The 23,914-nt window shown below is 46.5% G+C and overlaps 1 protein-coding gene across 2 annotated transcripts in view; it reads right to left on the bottom strand.

The window, feature by feature from the left end:
* Positions 1-16,987: 16,987 nt before the first annotated feature.
* Positions 16,988-23,914, bottom strand: part of LOC115324778 (hepatocyte growth factor receptor-like) — a 90,945-nt gene continuing 84,018 nt past the window's right edge. For both annotated transcript variants that reach the window (XM_042291676.1, XM_042291675.1), the window contains 5 exons: positions 23,603-23,787; positions 21,364-21,473; positions 21,067-21,229; positions 20,612-20,748; positions 16,988-20,027 (listed from right to left, as the gene is read on the bottom strand). In XM_042291676.1, coding sequence (XP_042147610.1) covers positions 19,811-20,027; positions 20,612-20,748; positions 21,067-21,229; positions 21,364-21,473; positions 23,603-23,787 — 812 coding nt within the window. In that variant the 3' untranslated portion in view covers positions 16,988-19,810. The remainder of the gene's footprint in view (positions 20,028-20,611; positions 20,749-21,066; positions 21,230-21,363; positions 21,474-23,602; positions 23,788-23,914) is intronic.

Below are 23,914 nucleotides of genomic sequence, written 5' to 3'. Positions count from 1 at the left end.
AGTACGAGTAATATTTGCTCCGCCTCTCTGTGTTTTTGCGACAAATGATGGGTCACCGGCAAAGTTGAATTCAAAAATTAGACTGTCATATATATAGCTAGTGTTCTACCCCCCTCTACATATGCCTGTATTCTGTGTGTTGAGAGATGTACGCATGCACAGTATATCTACCATGTAGCGTTTACAGGTCGGGGAACTTGAAGTAGTTTTTTTTTTTTTTCATGAGTTTGCTGGCTAAAGGGAGCCATAGGGTAAGCCAAGTCTTTAACCAACCATTAGAAAAGCTAAAGAGCGCTATGGCTGGACAGCGGTAGGGCCATAGAAAAAGCTAAAGAGGCCAATAAAAGCGACCATAAAAAATGCTAAAGACAGTTATAGAAAATGCTTCCGCTGATTGGGCCGAATAGCTGAAGTCGACCATAGGTCATTTTTATATGGGAGGCTATCGAGCGAACCTGCCGCCACAACTTTGTTTTAGCCTCTAGGTGACGTCCATTCACTTCGATCCATTCTTAAGAAATAAAAAAAAAATAAAAACGATACGAGCCGGTCTGGCAACGGGCCATTTCACTCACATTGATGTATGCTATTGTCAGTGCTTTTTATACCCTATTTCACCTTATGATGTACACAAGGAAAGGCTACAAGCGCGAGCTCCTTGTTCTGGGGCACATCTCGGCGGCACAAACTCTCGTGCAGTAAGGGCAGCTGCCAACGGTATGAGTTCGCGCTCCTAGCCTTCGCTGCGGTACAACATAAGGTGAAACAGAGTATAGTGAACACAAATCAACGCATTAGCTGCATCGCGCTCTTCTGCATCACGCGCTTCACTGTTACCTTTCACGAATAGCGTACTTATATTTCTCGCTTGCGCACTCATTCTCCTTCGCCTTAATTTTTATATCAGTATTATTACTTGACAATAAATAATATTATAATACCGAGTAATAGTATTTCGTACAAATCGCTATAAACTGCAACAACGGTGCACTTCTCCGTGGAAGTTTCATGAAGCTTATTACCCATCGTCTAACAATTTTATTGACTATTATAAGTAGTTAAACTTCAAGACACTTGTCGGAATTCACCGTCTTGAGAATACCCCACTACACGGCCACCGTGGAGATTCCTCTGCAATCGGCGTCGGCCCGCGCTCTTGGGTCTTGACCGCACGCCATGCGCAGAGGGCCGCGAACTGATTCGCCGCCGAGAATAGACCCTTTCCGAAATTAAGCATGGCCACGTCAATAACGGTCATTACCTAAGTGTATATCGTATGTGCATCTTAAGGGCTACGTTGTGGTGGCTGATGAAGGGAAAGACAGGCACCGACATGGCGCTTGAGGGGGAGAAAAGGGAAAGCACACGTGTGTTCTTTCAAGTTCGGCTGTTTTCTTCGCGGATTCCTCTATTTTATTTAACATACAGATATTTTTACAGCTAGTTGAATCAATGACGACGACCCTGGTCATCGGGACATCATTGTTTGATTATAGGCTGCACGATTAACAACCGAAAGGGCAGAATATTACCGGAAGACATCTGTAACAACGAGTGTTGTTACAGATGTCTTCCTTTGCGACTGCGCCTGCAATGTCTCCAAGCTCCATCACTTTCCAAATGACCGAAACCTCTGGCGGCAGTGGGTTGCGTCTGTAAACCGAAAAGATCTTTACCCGACGGCATCCTCGCGAGAGTGCGCGAAATATTTCGTGAAAGAGCTCGTACCAAACTTACAGCGGTTACGTCGATCAACATGGGCTTCGCTCGCAAGGAGGGTGCAAGTTTTCTCGTGATAATCGCCTGTTTCTGCTTGTAACTTTTTGTAAGTTAATGTATCTTAATGCTGATATCAGTGGTGACATTGACTCGATTTTATCATCGACAACGTTTGGTTGAAATCTCATTTCGGCAGCCCGGTGTGGTTGGAAATTGTCCAAAAGGTAGTTCTATCGGTTTTCCTTTATCGCGATTTCCTACGCGATGGCAAATAGCCGTACACTTACGTTGACCGTTGCAGCGGCGACCGGGTTCTTCTTATTTTGCAAATAACTACTTAACGTAGCTGGAAAGAAATCTTATATTTTTATTGCTGAAACAACCTAATGCATCCATTCCGAATCGCTGAATAATTGATCGACTAGCTACGGCAATGGACCCACCTTTCATTTATTATCCCTTAAAGGCCCCGCCAGGGGCATTACATAGGGGGAAAGGGGGGGGGGGCAATACAAAGAAGCACACAAGTAGAACTTTTATACAATAAAAAAAAATAATAAAACATAGAAACAAGATGTGGCTGAGCACTGGCCATAGGTACGAGCATCGCACTGATTACATATTAAATATAGACGATACAGCATGTCTGAAGAGGTCGGGGTCACCGATGAGCACTACACGGTCCGGTAGATTGTTCCACTCTATTATGGCAAGGGGAAGAAATGAGTCGTTAAAGGTGACAGTGGAACCATGGATGCGACGTACACTAAGGGAGTTAAAAAGTCGTCGGGATGAACGATGCGGTTCTAACAGTAGAGACTGTCTGAGTAGAGGGTGGTAATAAAAAAATCTACTGGAAAAGACAGATGCGTGATATTCTTCGGCGAGAAATGAGAGTGGGGAGGCATAAGGAAGCCTTCATGGCCGACACACTGGCAGTGCGTTCATAATTAGAAACAATGAATTGGGCAGCACGATTCTGAATAGATTCTAAGGTGTTAGTGAGGTAAATCTGGTGTGGGGACCAAATGGCAGCAGCATACTCAATCTTCGGACGCACAAAAGTTTCGTAGGCCAGCTGGCGCAAAGCTGGAGGGGCTGAGTGCAGACAACGTCAAATGTAACCAAGCGTTCTGGAAGCTTCGGCATGTATGGAGTCAATGTGGAGGGTCCAAGACATACGGGAAGAAAAATGAACGCCAAGGTATTTGTACGATTGAACACACTCAATTGCTGATGAGCCTAGAGAATATTTGAAAAGAGATGGGGAATGTTTTCGAGAAAAACAGACAAACTTACATTTAGAGTGGTTTAGTAACATTAGCCTTGACATTACTGTTTTCCATTCTAGACGAAGAACACGCTCGTCGGCACGGGACCCTCAATTAAAACTTTTATAAACATCTGTAAGCCGGAGGCAGCTGCCTTCGGTCGTTCTTTGCAATAATCTCTTCACGCGCCTCCTTGTTCACATTAAATTTAATGCTCGTGGACGACACGAAACGACAAAAATAGTATCGATGTACTGCATCTAAAACGATTAAAAAAACGAAGGGAAATTTAATCGCCGTAAACTCTCCAATATTTTGAGTATTCACCTCCGATTTCTATCGGTGGCGCGTTCAGTGCCGTTCTTCTCGGCATGGCCGCGCTGGTGGACGCCATAATGCGAGGCGAGAAACCTTCCCAATGAGCTGAAAAACACCATCCGCGAGACGCAAGACACAAGACAGGCCCTCAGCCGAGTACCCAGCACTTGGAAGCACCCAACCAGCAGACCCAAGGCGGGAGCGGCACCCCGAAGAGACTTTCGCCAACGTTTCTAACCACTCAGCATGGCCGCGGAACCTGCCGCTCCCTGCATGGCGCTAGAGTATTCGAAACCGCGTTACACACGAAAAAACGGTCTATAGACACTTTTACTCTTTTGCAAACATGAACCGCTGCTTCCATCCCAAGCGACTTCCGTACCCTCCGTCTCTGCAAGCCTGTCGAGCTAGCTGATATGTCACCAGCGCTAGTTCGACGAGTGCATCGGAGACAAAGCTTCAAGTCGTATTCGAATGCGGACGACTAGAGCTCGGCGTTTTGATGTCCCTCGCCGCCCTCTCGCCTCCTCCTTTCGCTTATACGTGATCTCAGTGCCTCACACCCACGACCCGTCTTTTACCGAGGACTGCCGCGGCTTTATAAACTGGGACTGATGCGAAAGAGCTGCTATTTTTGTTGGCGCCACCGTCAAGGCTATTCTGTTCCCGGCTTTCGGTAAATGCCAATAAACCCCTACAAGTACCCCCCCCCCCCCCAAGCTGGTTTTATCAAAATCAGAAAAACCAAAACATCCCAGATAAGCATTACCCTGTAACACACACACACACGCACGCACACACACGCACGCGCGCGCACGCACACACACACAAAAGAACACTCTCATGGGAAGAAATTTCTTATCTACAGCTTTATCTTGTGTTTGACCCGGAACATGGCCCTAAACGAACTGTCCGCAAGGCTGGTTCCTTCATCAAGAACCTCTCTTCCTTCACGTAGCGCCAAGTATTCGGGACGCACGCGGTTGGGGAATCCCCGTGCAAGTGTTTTATTTTCTCCAACCCCATAAACCCCGACGTTGTGTTCTCCGCCAACAATTTACGCCGAAAAACAACGTTCTCAGCTGTGCGTGTAGATATTGCACCGTTGCGTCCAATAAAGTTTAGTTGCGAGTCAGCCCTCTGTCTGTGTCCTCCTTGGGCGGCGGAGAAAAGCTCACCGGAGAAAAGCTCACCGGAGATAAGCTCACCGGAGATAAGCTCACCGGAGAAAAGCTCACCGCAAAACCGGCAGATGCGGAGAAAAGCTCACCGAATTTTTTTAACTTAGCGGGTTCTGCGTCAAACGTGGCAATTTAACACAATTCACATTCGTCACTTCATTAAAAATATCTCCTGGCTTTGTAATATTCTTGAAGTTCATTGGGCATATTTACTAATTCCTCAGAAATTAGTAATCGCCCATTATGTATATTAAATAAGCCGCAAGTATAAAATAAGAACATCGTGCACTGGTAAGAAAAGACAACAATTTATTCACAGCTGACAGTGCGCCTTCGGTAGCTCTGTCAGATAAAGAGGTTTGTTCTTTGCAAGCTAATATGAATAGCGGTGTGGTGAACAGTCTCAGCTCCAGGGCCGTACTCAGAAAAAAAATTCGGGGGGGGGGGGGGGGGGGGGGGGGTTTCGGGGACAACGGCGGCCATTTTAAAAGTGTCTATTGTCTTATTTTCGCCTATGAATCGTGTGCATCGGTGGCATATAATGGAGAGTTACAGCAACCCGGAGAACCGGTCCTGGTTTGGTACCCGGTAGCCGACCGGCGCCACTGCGCGTGCGCAGAGGTGGAGATTAAAATCGGCTGGCTGCCAGTGCACCGACCAGGGCCGTACCCAGAAAAAAATTTCGGGGGGGGGGGGTCAGAACCCCCTAACCATTTCCCCTTCCCCCCCCCCCCCCCCCCCCTGGTTACGGCCCTGCTCAGCTCCAAATATTTTGTAGTGCCTAATAGAGAAGTAGGTATCTGTTGATGTAATCAGTGTCGGCTACGCTGTTTTCTTTCTGTTAATTTCACTAACAAAGCTTTAGTTGCAAGAACAGCCTCGTCCTGTTGTGTTTGTTGCCTTCACTCTGTCGTCGTGTCGTCGTCGTTAAAGCGGTTTTCATCATGTATAACGTTTAGCAACTCGCGCTATTGGCTACATCACACAAGACTACTTATTATATAGGTCACGAGTAACAACGGTGCCAGTGTGCAGCTCTGAAGGTAATGGGTGGTTCGCAGTAGAAGGGCACTATCGCACAAAGGCATCGAGTGGAAACACCAGCACGAACGGCTAGAAAATGTGCATGTCCGCGGAAGAAAGAAGCCTCGATATCCTACTGAATACATACCTCTTTTCAAAGGTGAACAACAGCTTCAAAGAGAATTTCAGGCACCGCGTTGTTGCGCATGCACTTTCGGACTTTATAGCATTTAGAGTTTTGATTTTTAGGTTTTAGGCAGACATTATTAAGTTTTCAACTTTTTCCTGTTCTTCAAGTGCATAAAGTTTTCAGTGAGGCTTCGCTGCGTAGAGGGTAAGCCATAGAAAACACTCGCCCGCAATTATTAGGAGCAATATACCCAATAAGCTTAAGAAATATTACAAAAAAGGATATTTTCTTTTTTACAAAAGCTGATGAATTTTAATGTTAATAAATTGATATAGGTTGCGCATGATCCAACTGCCCCCATATAAAAAGAAAAAAAATGGTGAGCTTTTTTCCGCATACGCTCAATGGCCGGTGAGCTTTTCTCCGCATCCGCCGATTTTGCGGTGCGCTTTTCTCCGGTGAGCTTATTTCCGGTGAGCTTTTCTCCGGTGAGCTTTTCTCCGGTGAGCTTTTCTCCGGGATTCGTCCTCCTTCATCCAGTCCGTCGTTTTTTTTTGCGCTGTCTTAACCTCTTAAGTATGTTGTACCAACTCGGCCAAGCTTCAACCTTAGCTGCTCCACAAGTTTTGCCGAAGTCGCCTCCGGCCTCAATTATTACCGTAAACAAATCTAGTTGCTCCGGATCTCGTAAAGTCGTATTTCGTGCCACGTGACCTGAACAAAAATTCAGTTTCTCCGCTAGATTTAGCTGTAAAATCGACGTTCGTGACCTCAACGAATATTCATTTACCCCGCTAAATTTAGCGGGGAAATTGTCGTCACGTGACCTGATCTCACGCTATGCTAGAATGTTGCAGGCATGCAATGCAATTACTTGGCAATTTGCCTTACAATTTTTTTCGGCAGCGGTGTAATGTGCTCCTTACCTTCTTCAAAACAGTAATGTGTAGCGTACTTGCGTCACTTATTTCGAGTAGCGGGTAACATAGTTACGTTACTCCCTTACTTCTTCCCGAAACTTGTAAAAATATACACCTCAATATTTTCGTGTTTTTAGGCGCCAAGTTATGAATTCTCTCGCTCATCACACATACCTTCAAAATCAGATCCGTAAAAGCGATAAGGCAATTATGTTAAATTTTTCTGTGGACATAACGATTTCCTTTTTTTTTTCTTTTTTTAATGTGGCATGTTTGCGTACATGCAACGTCAAAACGGTACAGAGTTTTAATGAGACTTGTTCGTAGTTCAACTACTCCACTCAAGTTACTGTAGTTTAACTACTTTTCCAAGTAGTTTAGCAACTTTCAGTTTCATTTTTATTTCCGTAATCAGTACAAGCTAGTTTGCTGAAAGCGTCAGCTGCTGTCAGCAACATCTTGCCTTACATGGCAACAACCATCGAGACCATGGGATACACTTCACATTGACTTCGCTGGTCCCATTGAAGGTAAAATGTTGCTGATAGTAGTCGACGCCTTCAGCAAATGGCTGGGAATTCGTCAAATGAAAAGTATCAACTTAAGCTCACTGATTCAGGAACTTCGTAACTTGTTCGGAACTTTCGGCGTACCACGCCAGGTTGTCAGTGACAATGGTACATTATTAAGGCCGGTTCTCACATGCAGCGAAGCGCTGATGTAGCACTTCTCACGTGCCGTCAGCTACTTATTGTCTGCCATGAGCAACAGTTTTGACCGTGCCATTCAAAGCTGGTGAACGCTACCGATAGCACGCGCTGAACGTGAGGTCAGCGCTATGCTTGTAGCGCTCAACTGCATGTGTGAACAGGCCTTTAGTGTCAGGCGAGACCGAACAGTTCTTAAAAAATAACGAAATTCGCCACGTCACAAGTGCCCCCTATCACCCGGTGATCAATGGTCAAGCGGATAGGATGCTTTACGAAACCAAGCAGGCGTTGCCTGAAGACAAGACACGAAGTTTATCGTGCCGACTTGCTCGATTTCTTTTAAAACGGCACACAAAGATTAGTCTCACGACAGGAAAGACTACGGCTATACTAATATTTGGTCGTCAGTTGTCAACCGCGATCGCTCTACTACATCCGCAAGCCAGAAGGAAAGGGATGAAGGGACGTCGGATACAACTACGTCACCAAGAAATATTTCGGCTAACCAAGAAGAGTATATAAAAACAACTTTGCTGGAAAGCCATCTGGGATCCGAGGAACCGTAACAAAAAGACTGGGATGTCGTTCTTGGATCATCGAAACAGAGCAAGGCACGGGGTACCGCGACATAAAGACCATATCAGGAACACCGTCACTGACTCTTCAGAAAAATTGGTCGCGGGACCCAGTGCGACTCGAAATATTAATAATGGCCTACAAGCTTTGCCAGCAAAGCGGACCATTCCGACCACTGAGGGACCGGTACCAACCGAGGATCAAGATGCCCCAGGCGCTCAACCGAACATCCACCCCGTTCCAAACGCGGTTATGACAACGGCTACGTCTAGACCTACCTCAACGTCAAAGGCGGCCTCCTCAAAGATACGGCGACGACGACTGAGGGAGTAGGAGTGTGATGTCTAGCGCTGTTCCACTCGCGCAGAAACAGAAGAGGATCGTTTCGCGTGCGGAGGTGCGCGTGAGCTTTGAACGCGCGAACTCATAGAACTGCGAGCAACGAGCTTGAGTAAACTCAAGCTCGTTGACAGCGAGCGGCTGATGGTGCAAGATAGACTCTGACATCCTGTAAAGTACACCAACGACTATTCGGGCTGTAGTGTCTTCTCACTTCGCGGATATGACAGTAACGCGACTCGTTCTAATTATTTTAAGTTCTGTCATCTCTCTTTAGAGGAGAATGGTTAGCTGTCGCTTTGAGGTCTTTTTGGTTTAGGTGGCATGTTACACGGCAACGAAGGCAGCGAGATAATCTGCTGGGGGCCTTCCGCCGCGACTTTGATGGTCGCTCCCGCCGCCTAAATTAGTCGCCCCCCCCCCCCCCCCCAACCCACACATACACACCGAGCCAATATCTGAAATTTGCTACCCCTTAGAACCCATGTATGGTCGCTGTTTCCTGGACACCCCTCAAGGGCCACCGTGACTCCACTGTTGGCCTGAGACATGACCGAGCAGAGCCGGACGGCAAGTCGGGGTTGCCTCGTCGCCGGCAGCTGCGAGCGCTGTTCGCACTGATCTCTATTTTAGTAGGCTGGACCCCTTGGCTGGACCGCGGATCGGGAGCCCGTCGGTGTCGCCACCGGCGGCCATTGCTTGACACCAGAGCCCTTGACACGAGGCAATACACGCAAGTCTATGGGAGAAACGCACAAAAGTAAGCATATTGAAGCATGCACGCTGTACTGGGAGGCGAGTATTTTATGGTGCGCTGCGATCCTTATGTCGGGTATTTGGAGATTGAATCGGTATTTGTCAGACGTCCGGTCGCTGAAGAAAAAGATCAAACGCACGGAAGCACCTGCGGCTGAGCTGGCAAGTTTGCTCTCGTAGTGGAGTAAACAAAGGAACTTGAGTTAAATAAGACCGTCCTTAGGAAAGCCCAGAAGTGTATGAATGACAAAGAAGTTCCATTTCGACAGCGGCTTTCCGGGAATGAGCGAATTCCGCGTAGCGAAGCCTTCGATCTTGTCGTCTGCTAAATCCAACTGAACGAAACCGCCACCGACTCCGCGGTAACTCTAGGTAACTCGCCTCATTGAGCTGCACTACGGCGGAGTCAATCTCGACCACAAAATATTTATTTATAAGAATTGCGAGGGCTGTCTGTTTTAATGTTTGTACGCAAGCTATTTGACGGGCTTGTCGAAAAGCATCCAAAAAGTTTCAGTGCCGACACCAGCTTAGAAATGGGGGAAAACGGCACTTTTTCTCGTTCTTCCCATAGAGTCCCATGCATTGGCTGGTGTCAATCAATGGCCGCCGGTGGCGACACTGGGCCCCAGCTGCCGAGGCCGCGGTCCGCGATCCAGCCTACTGCAATAGAGATCAGTGGCTGTTCGCATACACAAGAGGAACGGACGTGGTCACTGAGCATGCGCGGTAGCTTCGCTATTCCAAAAGTGGACAACTCCGAGTGCACGTGTGCCACTTGTGCACGCATCGCAGCAAAAAGCACGCTAGGGGGCGCAAATCGGCGTTCACCACTTGTGCAACTCGGGCAGGTGTCCCTCGCGTGCTCACGTCTTCATTGGATGGTCCACAAATTCCCGGAGAAAATTACTCCACTTTATAAGAACGCGGCCTCTTTCTGGTGTTTCAGAATGGAACACCGGGAGACGTATGCTTTATACAAGCAGTTGCAAAAAAATTAAAACTATATAATAAGTGTTCCGCGTCCGAAAATCTGTAAAACATTCGGCGGTAAAAGCTTTCTCAATTCTGATTTACCAGTGAAACTATCACGATCAAAATGTGGAAAAAAAAGTAGAAGCACGCTTGTCGGGGTGGGTCTTTCGATTTTTTTAAATATAAGTATTTTTCCTATTCGTGTGAAGGACAAGACCGGTTTTTAACACTAAAAATAAATACCTTTCGTTTCACAAAAGATATTAGCAGGGTGAAAATTTGTTTTTTACTCCGTGATTTTTCTACCCACTTCTGTGCGCTGGTATGACTACGGAAGGTTTACAAAACTTACAGTAATTTCTTGTGTGCTTGTATACCATGCCGACTACTTTTTAGTTCAAATAAAGATATTTTTGTATTTTGTTTCTATTCAGGTAAAAAATGCCAAACATCGTCTCTTGGACAATTCGCTGGCATGCTCAGAGCTTTGTATTTCATGAGGTAATATATTTGTCGCTTACCAAACACTATGCAGGTGTAGTCCTAGGGCTATCGACGGGTATAAGTTTAGTTTAGTTAATTTTCACAGAATATTTTTATGAAGTCTGAAATATCGTCAAAAATGATATTCACCGATATTTTGAACACGCTTTATCGAGAATTTTTTTTTTTATTTCGTTCAACTCTTTTATTATTGCCACCGATCCTATTAATTTTCAATTAGCTCAATGCAATTTTACGTCCTTTTTTTCTTTTTTGTATTTCTTCTAGAAATGACCGCAATCGCACCCACGCTCTCGAAACGGCCAAACTCAGTATCCGAGGGTCGACTTCGCTGCAAAGATTATAATGCTTATTTTTCTGTAAGAATGCAGCGGGTAAATTTATTTTGATCGAGAACACTCGTGCTTGGCTACATACTATATTTTCTTTAAAACTCGGGTTTGGGCCTAGTTGGGTCATTACTGAATAAAAGGTTAGAAAGCGCGAACAAACGAGGACAGTAAAGAAACACGGACGACAGGCGCTTCACTCTCAACTGGTTTTTATTAACACAATTGTCACCTATATATACACATTGCCCAAACCACATCGGATTCAATCGCCACAATCAGAGCCAACCTTCCAGAAACACCATCTCACACTGAAGCAAATGCACAGACGGAGCGCTAGAATGCCTATATAACCTCTCTTTGCGTTTTTTCCTTTGCCTTTCTTAAAAACTTGGTGTCAGACAGGTCAGGTTTATGTGTGTGCAACAACGCGGGGGGCCATCTCGCCGACCATTGTAGGCGATGTGGGTGTAACTTGACCTGACCTGACTGGCATAAAGTTTTTAAGAAAGGCAAAGGAAAAAGCGCAAAGAGAGATTAAAGAGGAATTCTACATAAAAAAGAAGGAAAACAATTGTGTCAGCGCTCCGTCTGTGTTTCAAAGTGCTTCAAAGTGAGATGGTGTTTCTAGAAGGTTGGCTCTGATTGTGGTGATTGAATCCGATGTGGTTTGGGCAATGTGTATATATAGGTGACAATGGTGTTAATAAAAACCAGTTGAGAGTAAAGCGCCTGTCGTCCGTGTTATTTATTTTATTTTATTTATTTAGAGGATACTACAGGCCATTGAAGGCCCAAGTAGGTGTGGGATACAACATATGCATTCATACATACAACGAAAACAAATAACACGACATTAAAAGGATTACAACTAACTAGCAAATATACAAGATATATTATTTCAAAAAGGGGAGGGGGGGGGGGGGAAGCAAGCATCAAGCAGTATGTAATTCCATCATGCACTAATACAAAATGACCTATCCAGAAGTAGTATGAAGGTTTATACAATCCTAATGTCCATGCGAAAAAGATGAAGGTGCAGCAATGTACAAAGCAAAACATGCTAGTTATCAAGACGCTCGAGACCTTCTACAAAGTTGGCGTCGATAAATACTTCGAGAGGTAAACCGTTCTAGTCGCTAATTGCGCGAGGGAAAAAGCAAAACTTAAACATATTAGTACGCGCAAAAATGGTTTCTTTATTTTCCTTGTTTGTTCGCGCTTTCTAACCTTTTATTCAGTATATTTTCTTAATTTTGTAATGATGGCAACTGATATTCCTTAGTCCGTCCGTTAGCGGTGCAACGGATGTTCCATTACCTGGTGTGTAATGGCAGGGCACAAAGGGCGGAGAAAACAAAACCAGCTTTTTATGTAGCCAGACCGGAGTCATATATCTGTTTGTGCTAAACACAGCTTGTAAGGCACGTGCAGCACGTCTGGCCCCCACGCTATATACCTTCTCATTTTAGTAGTTGCCTCACCGGCGAATAGAGGGTGCTCACGCATTCGGCGCCATTAGGTTGCTTGAATTTGGTTGGTTTCGGTTTCAATGTGCACGTGGCTACGATGCTGTTTTACGTGGTTTTTGCTTAATTGTGCGATACAAATTCAAGTAGCACATGTTCACTTTTTCGTAGTTCCTGGGATAGGCTTCCGGAATATGAGCAGTTACCTGGATGTCTCCGTGAGGGGTGACAGCGACAAGCTTGTTTGCTGAGTCCAGGGGTGCGACATTTACGGAGAGGTTGCCTTCTTTGTTCATCAATTTTATTTCAAGTTTGAATCTTTACCAAAACTTATTATTGCCAAAAAGAACTGGTATTCAACGGGCCAGTATGCCAGATCTCCTTTTTACGAATCAAAAAGCTCTTATGTCTTCTGTAACGGCTCTGCCAGGAATCAGTGTCTACGACGTTGTTATTGGTAAATTGAAATGCCCTCAAGCTAAAACTTCTATAAATGTGTTCCCAGAAGGGTTTGCTTCTGCGGAAGAGCTCTGTTCCTTTCTTTTGGAGCTTGAGGAACTCAGTTCATCTTTAAATATAGCCGCGCGTTGGAATACGTTCTTATATAAATTAAAGCTTTTAATTGATATCTACGTACCATCAAAAATGCTATGGTCAAGGCAGCGCAAATTTAGGCCCCGGTCATTGGGCGTCAAACGCTTTCTGTGGATTGAGCGTCAAAATCGTTCTGCTACTCACAGAGGAGGTTGGCCTTCCATTTGTGGTCGGCGGGCTGTCGCTGAGCAGAACTGCTGATGGTAGATGGTTTCCTTTCGAGATGAAAATTCAATTAACTGGCCTAAAGCGTTCGGTTCTAGAAGGAGCGAAAAATCAAGCTTCTTGCTCTGAACACTTCTTCTTCCTTTCTTTTCTGTGTGGGCGGAGGTTGATCGGAAAGTCTCGTGAGTGTCGCTAGCCCTCATCAGTAAAAATATGTCGCTGCACCCGATGCCGTCTGTATCGTGGAGCCGGTCATTTTTTTATTTCATGTTGCAGAGTCTGCTATGTTTGAATATAAGATTATTTAGCCATAAATTTATACTATTAGCCGCTTAACATCCGCGGCCCTCAACGAGAAAGTTGAAGCGGGTGAACTACACTACAACACTACCAAAAAAAGCATCTAATAAAATGCACGCTACTGCGTTGCTCGGTTTCTCTTGTTTGTTCCGATTCCCGAAACATTTACCCACATCCTGGCACAGTAAAGGGAAGCACTGACTTCAGTGGAACACAATAGCACGGTAATTTTCAATACAGCACTAACTTCTCTTCGTGCTAAATATTTATATTACTGCAAAAGCTAAAAGTGTCAAAGCAAAATACATAGAGCATGCGATTTCACAGCCCGCAGTACCAGTATTATGTTATCCGTGTTGGAATTCATTGTCCTGTTGAATTCCCACGCTGGTGAACCAATACATATCTCTTTTAAAAGAAACACATATTAAACATAAATAGTGCAGTTCACCTGGAGTAGACGACGCATCCACACAAGCGATCGTTTAAATGTAGGCCGTACGCTGGTAACACGATTCGATCTTCAATGAAGCACCGAACAGTGCCAAACCATTTTCCGCTCAAATTGTTTCCTTACCGATACTATGCGACAAGTGAAAAACATTCCAACTAAATATCGTTGCACCGCTCCCTTAAAGCCCCTTCATGTTTTAAAAGCAGATCAAGGTGCGTCAATGCGCGAGGCACGTACAACCTGCAGCCCTTAAGAAGATCATGGTGGCACAGCGCAGCATATTGAGCTTGATTGCAGACGCCGTGTTCTTCCCAGAAGTGACGCGCGGCACGTGTCTCGAGCATTTCCACCACAATGAATGGCGCCACTTTTCCCAGGATACAGGGGCTTTATCTAATCTGTGCACTTGGCAAAAGAGTTGGTGAGGAACCCAGCGGCCGTGGTTGGTCGGCGCCGCGCTTGAGCTTGGCGCGATCCGATTACGGCTGCCGAATCCCTCACCGTCGACACTTTTTGCCAAGTGTCCAGATTAGTGGCCCTGGTCTTGCTCTGCCCCGCCGCTGCATAAGCTCCTTCATAGAAAACCCACTTGCTCCTGGGAAGGTAGTGTCAAGGCCACGGTCCCCTTATGGTCGCCATTTTGGTCCCTGGAATGAGCAGCTTCTCCTTGACCTCTCCACTGACCTGGTCCGAATTCGCGGTGACAGGCCGCTTTATAAAGACATTCCTTTTACACCAAGATTCTGTTATCCACACACCAGCGAAACAAGCGCACATATGGTCTCACCGCCACCAGCGGCGTCGGTGCTTGGCGATATTTAAAAATAATGTTTCCGTCTTTAAATAGACCAAAAGAAGAATATCATTATGAGAGATATATGTGGATATCATCCCGACTGATAAGTTTGTGGCATACGCAGTGTCAAAGTCCCTTTTGTTGGCAAGGAACGTTTTCAGTACGATGTCGCTCCAAGGCGATCTTGGCACGACTGGTTCAGAACGACCCTTTGGAAGATTTGTAAGGACAAGATAGAGGATTGCCATGGCAACAAAGACCGACCAGCCTTGTAAGATCTTGGGCGTCTGTAGGTTAGCATCGATTTGTGTCCGGCTCGCACGAAGGGAAGGCAATGGTTAAATGTACGTAATTGTACGTAATTGTACGTTATTGTACGTAAGCGCATTGTACTTCGCGTTCTTTCTTCTTCCTTTTTTTGAAACTTAAGAGAGTCGACCAATAAACCAGGATAGCCAACGAAGAAAAAGAAACAAGATGGGAGACGATTGAAAATAGAAAGTTTGATGGACCACGCCGACATGTCCTTGATGCGTTGCCGTGGCAGGTTTGGGGGTTTACAGTTGAATGTAGAAAACAAGGTTGCATTCGCTCTTTTTAACATCTCTGAACGACCCACTGCGAACTTTAAAGAAGGATGGTAGTACTATATCTAACTAACTTGTGACTCCATGCCACGTCCTCCCCTCGCAGCCTTGGCAGTGGCAGCTGGGCGTGGTGTCCGTGTTCCTCAGCTGGGTGCTCCTGGTCATCTACATCCGCAAGCTTCCCTTCCTGGGCATCTACGTGGTCATGTTCACCAGCGTGCTGAGCACCTTCAGCCAGACCAGTGGCCCTGGTCTTGCTCTGCCCCGCCGCTGCATAAGCTCCTTCATAGAAAACCCACTTGCTTCTGGGAAGGTAGTGTCAAGGCCAAGGTCCCCTTATGGTCGCCATTTTGGTCCATGGTCATTTAAATGTAGGCCGTACGCTGGTAACGCGATTTGATCTTCAATGAAGCACCGAACAGTGCCGAACCATTTTCCGCTAAAATTTTCTTACCGATACTATGCGACAAATTAAACGTGAGAATCTACACCGTCCGCGGGCAAGAGTGGAATGGTACAGCCATCCCGTGCGAAAATGTCATATGCGGCCCTTATATATTTTATATAAGGCCATATATCAAGGGTGGCCAGGCCGACCGGGCCTAAGAGCCGCAAACGAAACCACGAAACTTCAAAGAGCCACGGGGGGGGGGGGGCGGCAAGTTTAAAATTTGTTCAGAGTCTGACTGTACGTATGAGTGCACAAGGCTGTACGACAGTACGTATGGAGGTACAAGGCTGCCAAACCGCGAGCCGTACTTCATTCTGCCTGAAATCCCTTCTTTTTAGAGTGCAGCTCTTAGGGGCCCGTTCCCGGCTTGAGCGGCGTCGGCGTAACCAAGGTCATCCCAAGGTCACATGGCCCCCAAGGTCATCCCAAGGTCACGCGACCCCCAAGGTCACCCCAAGGTCACGTGACACCAAAAGTCACGTGACCCCCCTGAAGTCACGTGACCCCCGAGGTCACGTGACCCCCCCAGGTCACGTGACCCCCGCCGAGGTCACATGACCTCCCCGATGACGTCATCGACGTCACCGGCATCCGCATCGTCATCATCACTGATGACGTCATCAGTGACGTCACTGATGACGTCACCGACATCCGCATCGTCATCGTCATCATCGCTGATGACGTCATCGGAGTCCGCATCGTCATCGTCACTGATGACGTCATCAGTGACGTCACTGATGACATCATCGGCATGGTCACGTGACTCCCCAAGGTCACGTGACCCCCCCCCCCAGGTCACTTCACCCCCCAGTACCCTTCCCTCCTCCTCCTCAAGAGCTGCGCTCTAATTCGGTGTTACAGGGAGTTGTCAACGGCTTTCTCTTTTTTTCCTGGGGAAACGCGGGAGGGGGGGGGGGTCCCCTTCCGAGGGATCCGCGAGCCGCACTTGGACCAGCAAGAGCCGCGGTTTGGCCACCCCTGCCATATATGATAATATAAGGAGTCAAATGTGGCCATATACCGCCATATATGGAAGAAAATACTGCCATATATCGCCATATAGGTGGGCAAATACTGCCATTCATGCCACAGAAGTGCGTAAATACGGCCATATATCGCCATATACGCTTGCAAATACGGCCATATGTCGCTGTATAAAAGTTCAAATACTGGCATATATAGCCCGCTCACGACATATATGGCTAGCACGAAGGGAAGGCAATGGTGCTCTCCTTTCAGGGTCCGGTGACTAAGTCCGTAGGGCTACAGGGGCAACGAAGTTAAACACACAGACCCGCTTATTGTACGTAAGTACGTTGTACTTCGCCGTTTTTTTTTTTCCTTCCCTTTTGTCGGAACACAAGAGGTGCGACCAATAAACCAGGACAGCCAACGAAGGAAAAGAAAAAAAGGAAGACGATTGAAAATAGAAAGTTTCGTGGACATTTATTTACAATCTTTAATACTGAAGGCCCCTGGACGACCACATCACGACTAATACACGAGCTCCTATTGTATGTATACATGAGCAACTAAACCGAGACATGGCGGTAACAACGAGCGTAGTACAAGACGGCATTTAGGTCCCCACGTGTCCCAGATTTTGCATCATCAATAAGAGAGAAAATATCAATCCTGTACCAGCAGGATGTTATGGCACTAGGCACACTGCTTCTCAAAAAAAAAAAGAAAAAAAAAGTATATTTTGTTTTACCAGGGACTAAACGCACAAGCTACAAACGTGAGGTATCTCCGAATAAAAAGTTAGGGCACAAACGAGCTGGTGAAGGTTTAACATATTTTAAGTCAAACTGCCGAGACCGATTGAGACTCTGTCTGTTGTGTTGTCCTTCGTCTTTTACTGAGTCTCGGGGGTTTGTCTTAGATTAGGTCTCTGCCGTTGATCGCACCTGAAAGTGCACCAGTAGAAGATACCCCTCATGCTTGTGGCCGGTTAGTCCATGTTAAGGTGCAACGACGTATAGGCTGCGAAGTTTAACAGTCGTCGTCTAGTTTATTGTTGGCGAAAAATGAAAAAAAGAAAACACATAGCTTTCACATCTTCTATTGTTCACAGATGCACGTGTTAAACGCAAGGCCGACCTTAGCACTGAGAAAGCATATGAAAAGCGTGCACATGAGGTAAAGCCCCTCCATGTTTCGAAAGTAGCGCAAGGTTCGTTGATGCACGAGGCACGTGCAATGCGCAGCCCTTGGGAAGATCATGGCGGCACAGCGCAGCAGTGATACGCAGTGAGCTAGATTTACGACGCCATGAATTTCCCAGAAGTGGCGCGCAGCACGTGCCTCGAGCATTTCTACAACAACGAATGGCGCCACTTTTCCCAGGATAGAGGGGCTTTGACGTGAGGATCATTGCAGCGCTACTGAGATGTTTCTGGTAGAGTTCCTTGACACGCGCTTTTGCATGAGGGGTAACATCTCATCCGTATTATGTCTTTTGAAGAACACGCAATCCAGTGTGACTAAGGTCGAGCGCATAGCCTTGGCTCATGCTTAGACGTTGGTTTACCGCACAACACACACACTGAGTGGGCGTCACGCGCTGGCCCACTCAGTGCAACAAAGGATGTGTTCATCCTGAGGCAGACAGACATGTAGGCACCCTAGTTTCTGGACCCAGTCGCTCGGGGCAAGGGTGCGTTGCATACCAGCATGTTGAAGCCACTCTTACCAGTCGAAGCGTATTAACAAATTGCAAGGTGCATTTCATGAAAGAATGGAAAAATGCAGCGACGTGCGTGCACTTTCAGGCTGCAGATTTTTACACGCTGAAAGCCTGAAGAGCGCTATAACTTGGAATGTCCGTACAGAAAGTTTAGTTTGCTCAATGCCTTCTGGCGATTCACACTAACCTCTTTGAGTAGGATGCTGGCAAATGCGGATATGCCCCGCGTTCACCTACAAAATGAACGTCTGACTAGCGATATGCGCCATGATAATCAGTATGTCAGTGTCAATGGACGCTGACTCATACTATTGTTTGGAGAGTATTACCTCAGCGCAAACTTGTTCCCATCGATGTCACGGTATTCGTCCCCGGAATGATAAACAAAAGAAAAAAAATGCAGTGACAACAGAGTGAGGTGGAAACCTTGACTCATAACCACATTTAAGCTTTGTCGTCCTTTTCTCTCTTGCTTGTGGAGAAAGATGAAGTGAACGTTAGGAAGTTCAGAAGAATGGCACAGTGGCGCAGGATCACGAATTGTAGAGCTTCATACTCGGTGACGGGCAAAGTTATAGGCGCCTGAGTGCCTATCAAGGGCGTACCCATTTTACCGACCTTTGAACAGCCTCAGCATAAATCTGAGCAAAGCAGGGTGTCGAGCGCAGCTGAAGCTACAAAGGAGTGTTTCGTGCCTCGAGTGTGCCTGCAGTGCACATGTTCAAGGGCGGTCGTTGAGTCATGTTCGCACTTGCAGTTTCGGCTTCGATGCCGCTTCGGCTGCCGCGCACGCTGCGTCTATGTCATGCATGCAAATTCGCTCAGCTAAGCATCTTTAGAGGCAACATCCTTTTGCTCTCAGCTTCCATTTCGCTCCCATTTACGAGGGTAGGCACAGCAGGTGTTGGGTTAAAAATGAAGGGGGTGGGCTAAAGCCCAACTTGAACCGATGCTGTCAAAGGCATGCACGCGCAACCCTTTGAAACGCACGAACTGATTGCAACGAAGAAGATACCTGAAGGTTAAACAAACTCTTGTATGAGAGAGAAACGGAGCGTAGGCCATTAACCACTTTGAAGGACATTTGTGTAGTGAAGGCGCCGGTGACATCATTATGATCGTTGTAAATGCACAGCTCTGTGAAAACATGTGAACCCTTCAAAGACCTTTCGTGTCCCTGTCGAGATGTGGCCTTTTGTTCATTTGTTGGCTAGTTTGTACTGAGCAGAAGCTTTCGGATGTCATGCGGGCTGTAAGCTCCCTGACCGAAAGTATCCAAACTGTGGCCACCATATGCAACCAAAATCCGCGTGATCGTTCTTCGAATTCTCATTGATGCAGTCACAATACCCAAACCATGTTCTCCACTCATTTTGATTGTTTCCATTAAGCTGAAGCCGGTCACGTCACAAATTCCTGGAGCACTTCACTTCACTTTGCCAGCCGACGCGATGAAGGGGGGTGGAGTTCGTCTTAAAGAGGATTCTTGACCTGGTCGCAGGCGATACTGGGAATCTGGCTCCTAGGAGGAATGGGGCTTGGGCATTCGGATCTCTAGGAACACTTTGACGATGCGTCGCCTTGCCCCGATGGCCCGGCCCCACTGTCGTCTGGGAGCGGATAGTTGACGTAGGTGACGTTCAGGCTGACCCTCTTGTTGCGGCTCTCCTTCTCCATGGTCCTGATGACATTCGACACGTCCGTCACGAGTCGCGCGAACGACGGACGCTTCTTCGGGTCATGGTCCCAACACTGCAGCATGATTTCGTATCTGCGGTAGAAAGACGGCGCATGGTGCATGGCCTATTAATTCTGGTTTGTCTCCTCGATAACGCGGTCAAGTGCTGTGCAACCCGGATGTTTCGAACTGTTTGTGACTCGCGTGTTGAAGAAGACTCATTAATTGCAAGAGAGAAACAGCGGGCGAGGGCCGTGCTATCTCGTCATCTGTCTTAGGTGTTTCTTCGCTAGTGATCTCCTGGCCGGCATGCTAGAATCAGCATCTCATCTTACACCGTGGGCTAAGCTAAGACGATTGGAGCAAGAAGGCCCTCTCTCCCCACCTCGAGTATAGAAGCCGAGTCTTTGACTTATTTGAGCGAGTTTTCCGAAGGTGAGAGTTGCCACATGTGGCACCTAATTTTAGTGAAGATGCTGCCGAGCTGTTTTGATAGAGATTTTTCCACCCTGGAAAGGGGGCACACAAAACAGATAACAATGCGTTTGTTGTGCAGTCCATCTCACTCAACTATCCAGGGTTAAAATTGCTATTTAGTGCAGTAGTTCTGCCCCGACAGAAGGTCCGGAGGTAAGAAGTAGACCCTACAAAATCACAGGCTTGCAATCATGACTCACAGCATGGTCGGACAGAAGGTAGGCTGCTGCATCCTGCGTCCTTGTTGGAGAAAATTGATGATGTCCCAGTTGTCCACTTCCGGGTAGGGCGTCACGCCTCGGGTCATCAACTCCCACAACAATACTCCGTACGCCCACTGAAAACAAAAAGAAAAAATGAAAGCCGTTTACAACTCCCTGTAACGCAGAAGGTACGGAGAGGGGGCTATGCCCCTCCTCCTCTCCTGCTCGCCCCCTATTTATGGAAAAATTGATACGTGAAGCTGAGTATCAAGTGCTCAAGCGTGACAGGCTTGGCAGGCTTTCTTTTACACAGTCTCAGCTAAGGCAATGATTCTAGCAAGCCTGCCCAGATGAATCGGTACAGGCTTTCACGTGACTGATTTCTAGCATACTTTTTAATTTGTTAGTGCTATGCATAAAAACGTGCGGTTCTATTCCCCGTGTCCACGCACCACGTCCGTCTTGTGATTGTAGATGCCCTTCTCCAGACTCTCGGGGGCCATCCACTTGACAGGAAGCTTGGTCTTCTTGTTGTCACCGCTGTAGTAGTCCTTTTCGTACACGTCTCGTGACAGTCCGAAGTCGGCGACGCGCACAATGAAGTCTTCGCTTAACCTATAATAATTAGAGAAAAAAAATACCGTTAAAAGTATAAACCTGCAATAATGCCCTCAGTTGGTCCCCGTGGGGTATGTCCTCCACATTGACACGGGGAGGTCACCGACCTATGCAAACTCGTTTCTACTTACATACAGTTGCGTGCTGCGAGGTCCCTGTGCACAAACTTGGTGTCGGAGAGGTATTTCATGCCCTCAGCTACATGGATTCCGTAGGTGATCAAATCCTTCACCGTTGGTGACTGCAACACACATACATTTCTTTTGAGCTCAATTCGAATCTTCAACGGCAGTTATAAGAGTGTAGGGGTAAAAGCTACAATTGCATGATTAACCCAACCTATAGAGCACCTGGCAAAATGTAAAAAAAAAAAACATGCAAATTGCCATCGACTATAGTCGGTGACAGATTAAGATTTCAGGGAAGCTTCTCTCTCCCCTTTAGCAAACGAACGATGGAGAGGGGGCGACGTCCTCTCCAGTGTTCGCTCTGCTAAAAAAAGGAGAGAAGCCTCCCCTGAATATAGTCCAAATAACATCTGTCAATATAGTCCAAATAACATCAGGAGCAATATTACTTTTGCGTTACTTTTTTATGAAGTACAGTAATACCTCGTTAACTCGAAGTCATAAAAAACGTGAAAAAATTCGAAATAAGCGAAATTTCGAGATATGCAAAGTACCGGAATGTTTTACCACTGACCGCGCAATGTTTTAAATAAAACTTCTAAGATTCGCGGGAACATGAACTTCTCTGATGAGAGCAACTTTCCTCTCAAGCGTCAGTGATTTGCACTGTTTGGGCTGCGCCATCTTCACGGTCAATCAAGTCAGGCGCCAACAACATCAAAGAATTCACAACCGATGACTGAATTGAACACTTCACCCTTGCCTGTATGGCACCGCGAGACGATCCAAACACTGGAAAAAAAAATGGCGGACAAGCAACACAGAGCAGCAACACTCAAAACGAACGAGACACCTCTGGGAAACACGAGACCGATGACGACAAATGGAAGAATCCAGGAGCAAGGAAAAAAAAAAAGACAAATGAAAATCGTAAAAACAAAACAAAAAAAGTAAAAAAGACAACAAAGGTTTTTGAGTCGCACATCTCTATGCACCTCCGTACATCACACCCGCGGTTATCTTTCTGTATTGTTTTCTTGCGCTTTCGCGATTTTATTCTTTTTTTTTCTTTGTGCATGCACGTTTCTTTGTTTGTTTTTTTGTTTGTTTTTCCGCGCCGCGCGCATTTGTTTTTTCGGCTTTTTTTTTGTTTTTATTGTGTTTTTTTTTTTTCGATTTTCGCTGACAAGATTTTGAGATATCCGAAGTTTGTCCTGAAAACCTTTCGAGATAAGCAAGGAAAAATGCATTGTGCCTATGGGAGCTCATTCCATGACAAGAGAATTTTGCGACTTAACCACTATTTCGAGATAGCTGTGTTCGAGTTAAAGAGGTATTACTGTAATACGTTTTACTGTTTTGACGTTACAGGTACGCTTAAGCGCCATATTTCAAGAAACTGGGAGTGTTTGCGTGGGAACAAGAGTTCTAGGCAAAATTTTGAAGGGATGTGGGACGAGTGCAAGAATTCATATGACTTGGTGCCCGTAAACGTGAAATTAATGAAAGGATAAGTTTTAATGCGAAAGCATTAACTGTCTCATAGAGTGAGCCGACGTCATCAGCGTGGAAACCATGCAAAACGGCACCTTAATGAAACCACGCGCAAGGCTAGCCAACGGCACCTTTTACACTTCTTTCCCATTGGCTGGCGCGCGTCGACGATGCTCCTATTGGCCGATGCGCGTCAGTTTGTGTGGTGTCATCCTGACTGTGTTATCACACTGTTGTGTTATCACTGATCACCATGTTCGCTCGCCTCTTATCGGTTATACGGCGCGTGGCAATATATACGGCGTATGGAATAAACCAAGGGGTTCGTTCTGCTGGGAACTACGTTGCTGTCTGTTCCTTCCTCGCGCCGCGAGGCACACGACACTTTGAACGATCGCTCACCCAACGGCGCTGAGTGTCTGCAAGGCAGCGGCTCCACCGTTCCACGCTCAAGGTCAGCGCATTGTACGCCGCAGATTATAAGGGAGCGAAGAGCGGCGTGCATGCTTTTGCATTCACAACTCATAAGAAGTGCTTAGGTGTACCTCCAGCCTTTTTTATATATATCTTGGGAAGAAGATGTAACGAGTAACGTAACTACGTTAACTACAACTCGAAGTAACTATGTTATCTGATATTATTTTGAAAACATAACGAGTAGAACATTATGTTACCGAAACAGGTAATGCGCTCCAGCCAACTCTAGTAAAGAGTTGGTGGCACAGGCGGCCAGCGAATGAAGACTTACGTTTCTCTCCTCGCGTATGTAGGAGAGCAGGTCCCCGTACTTCATGTACGGGATGATGACCATGAGCTGGCCGCCCTCGTCGATGCTCAGGCCGATGAGCGGCAGCACGTTCATGTGGTGGAAGTCCTTCATGATCAGCGCCTCCTCCAGGAACGCCTGGCCGTCCGCCTCTCCACCTCTCGAGTCTGCGCCATTCGCACAATCTGATACTTGTAGCAATGAAATGGCTATATTCCCGCTCACGGACGACACATAGTTGGCTCTCAACTTCCCACGAATAATAAATTGCAAACAATGCTACTTGAGTTCAGT

The sequence above is a fragment of the Ixodes scapularis genome, unplaced genomic scaffold (genome assembly GCF_016920785.2).
Source record: "Ixodes scapularis isolate PalLabHiFi unplaced genomic scaffold, ASM1692078v2 PGA_scaffold2__306_contigs__length_199485367, whole genome shotgun sequence".
Classification (NCBI taxonomy): Eukaryota; Metazoa; Arthropoda; class Arachnida; order Ixodida; family Ixodidae; genus Ixodes; species Ixodes scapularis.
This window is presented reverse-complemented; position numbering and strand designations above follow the sequence as displayed.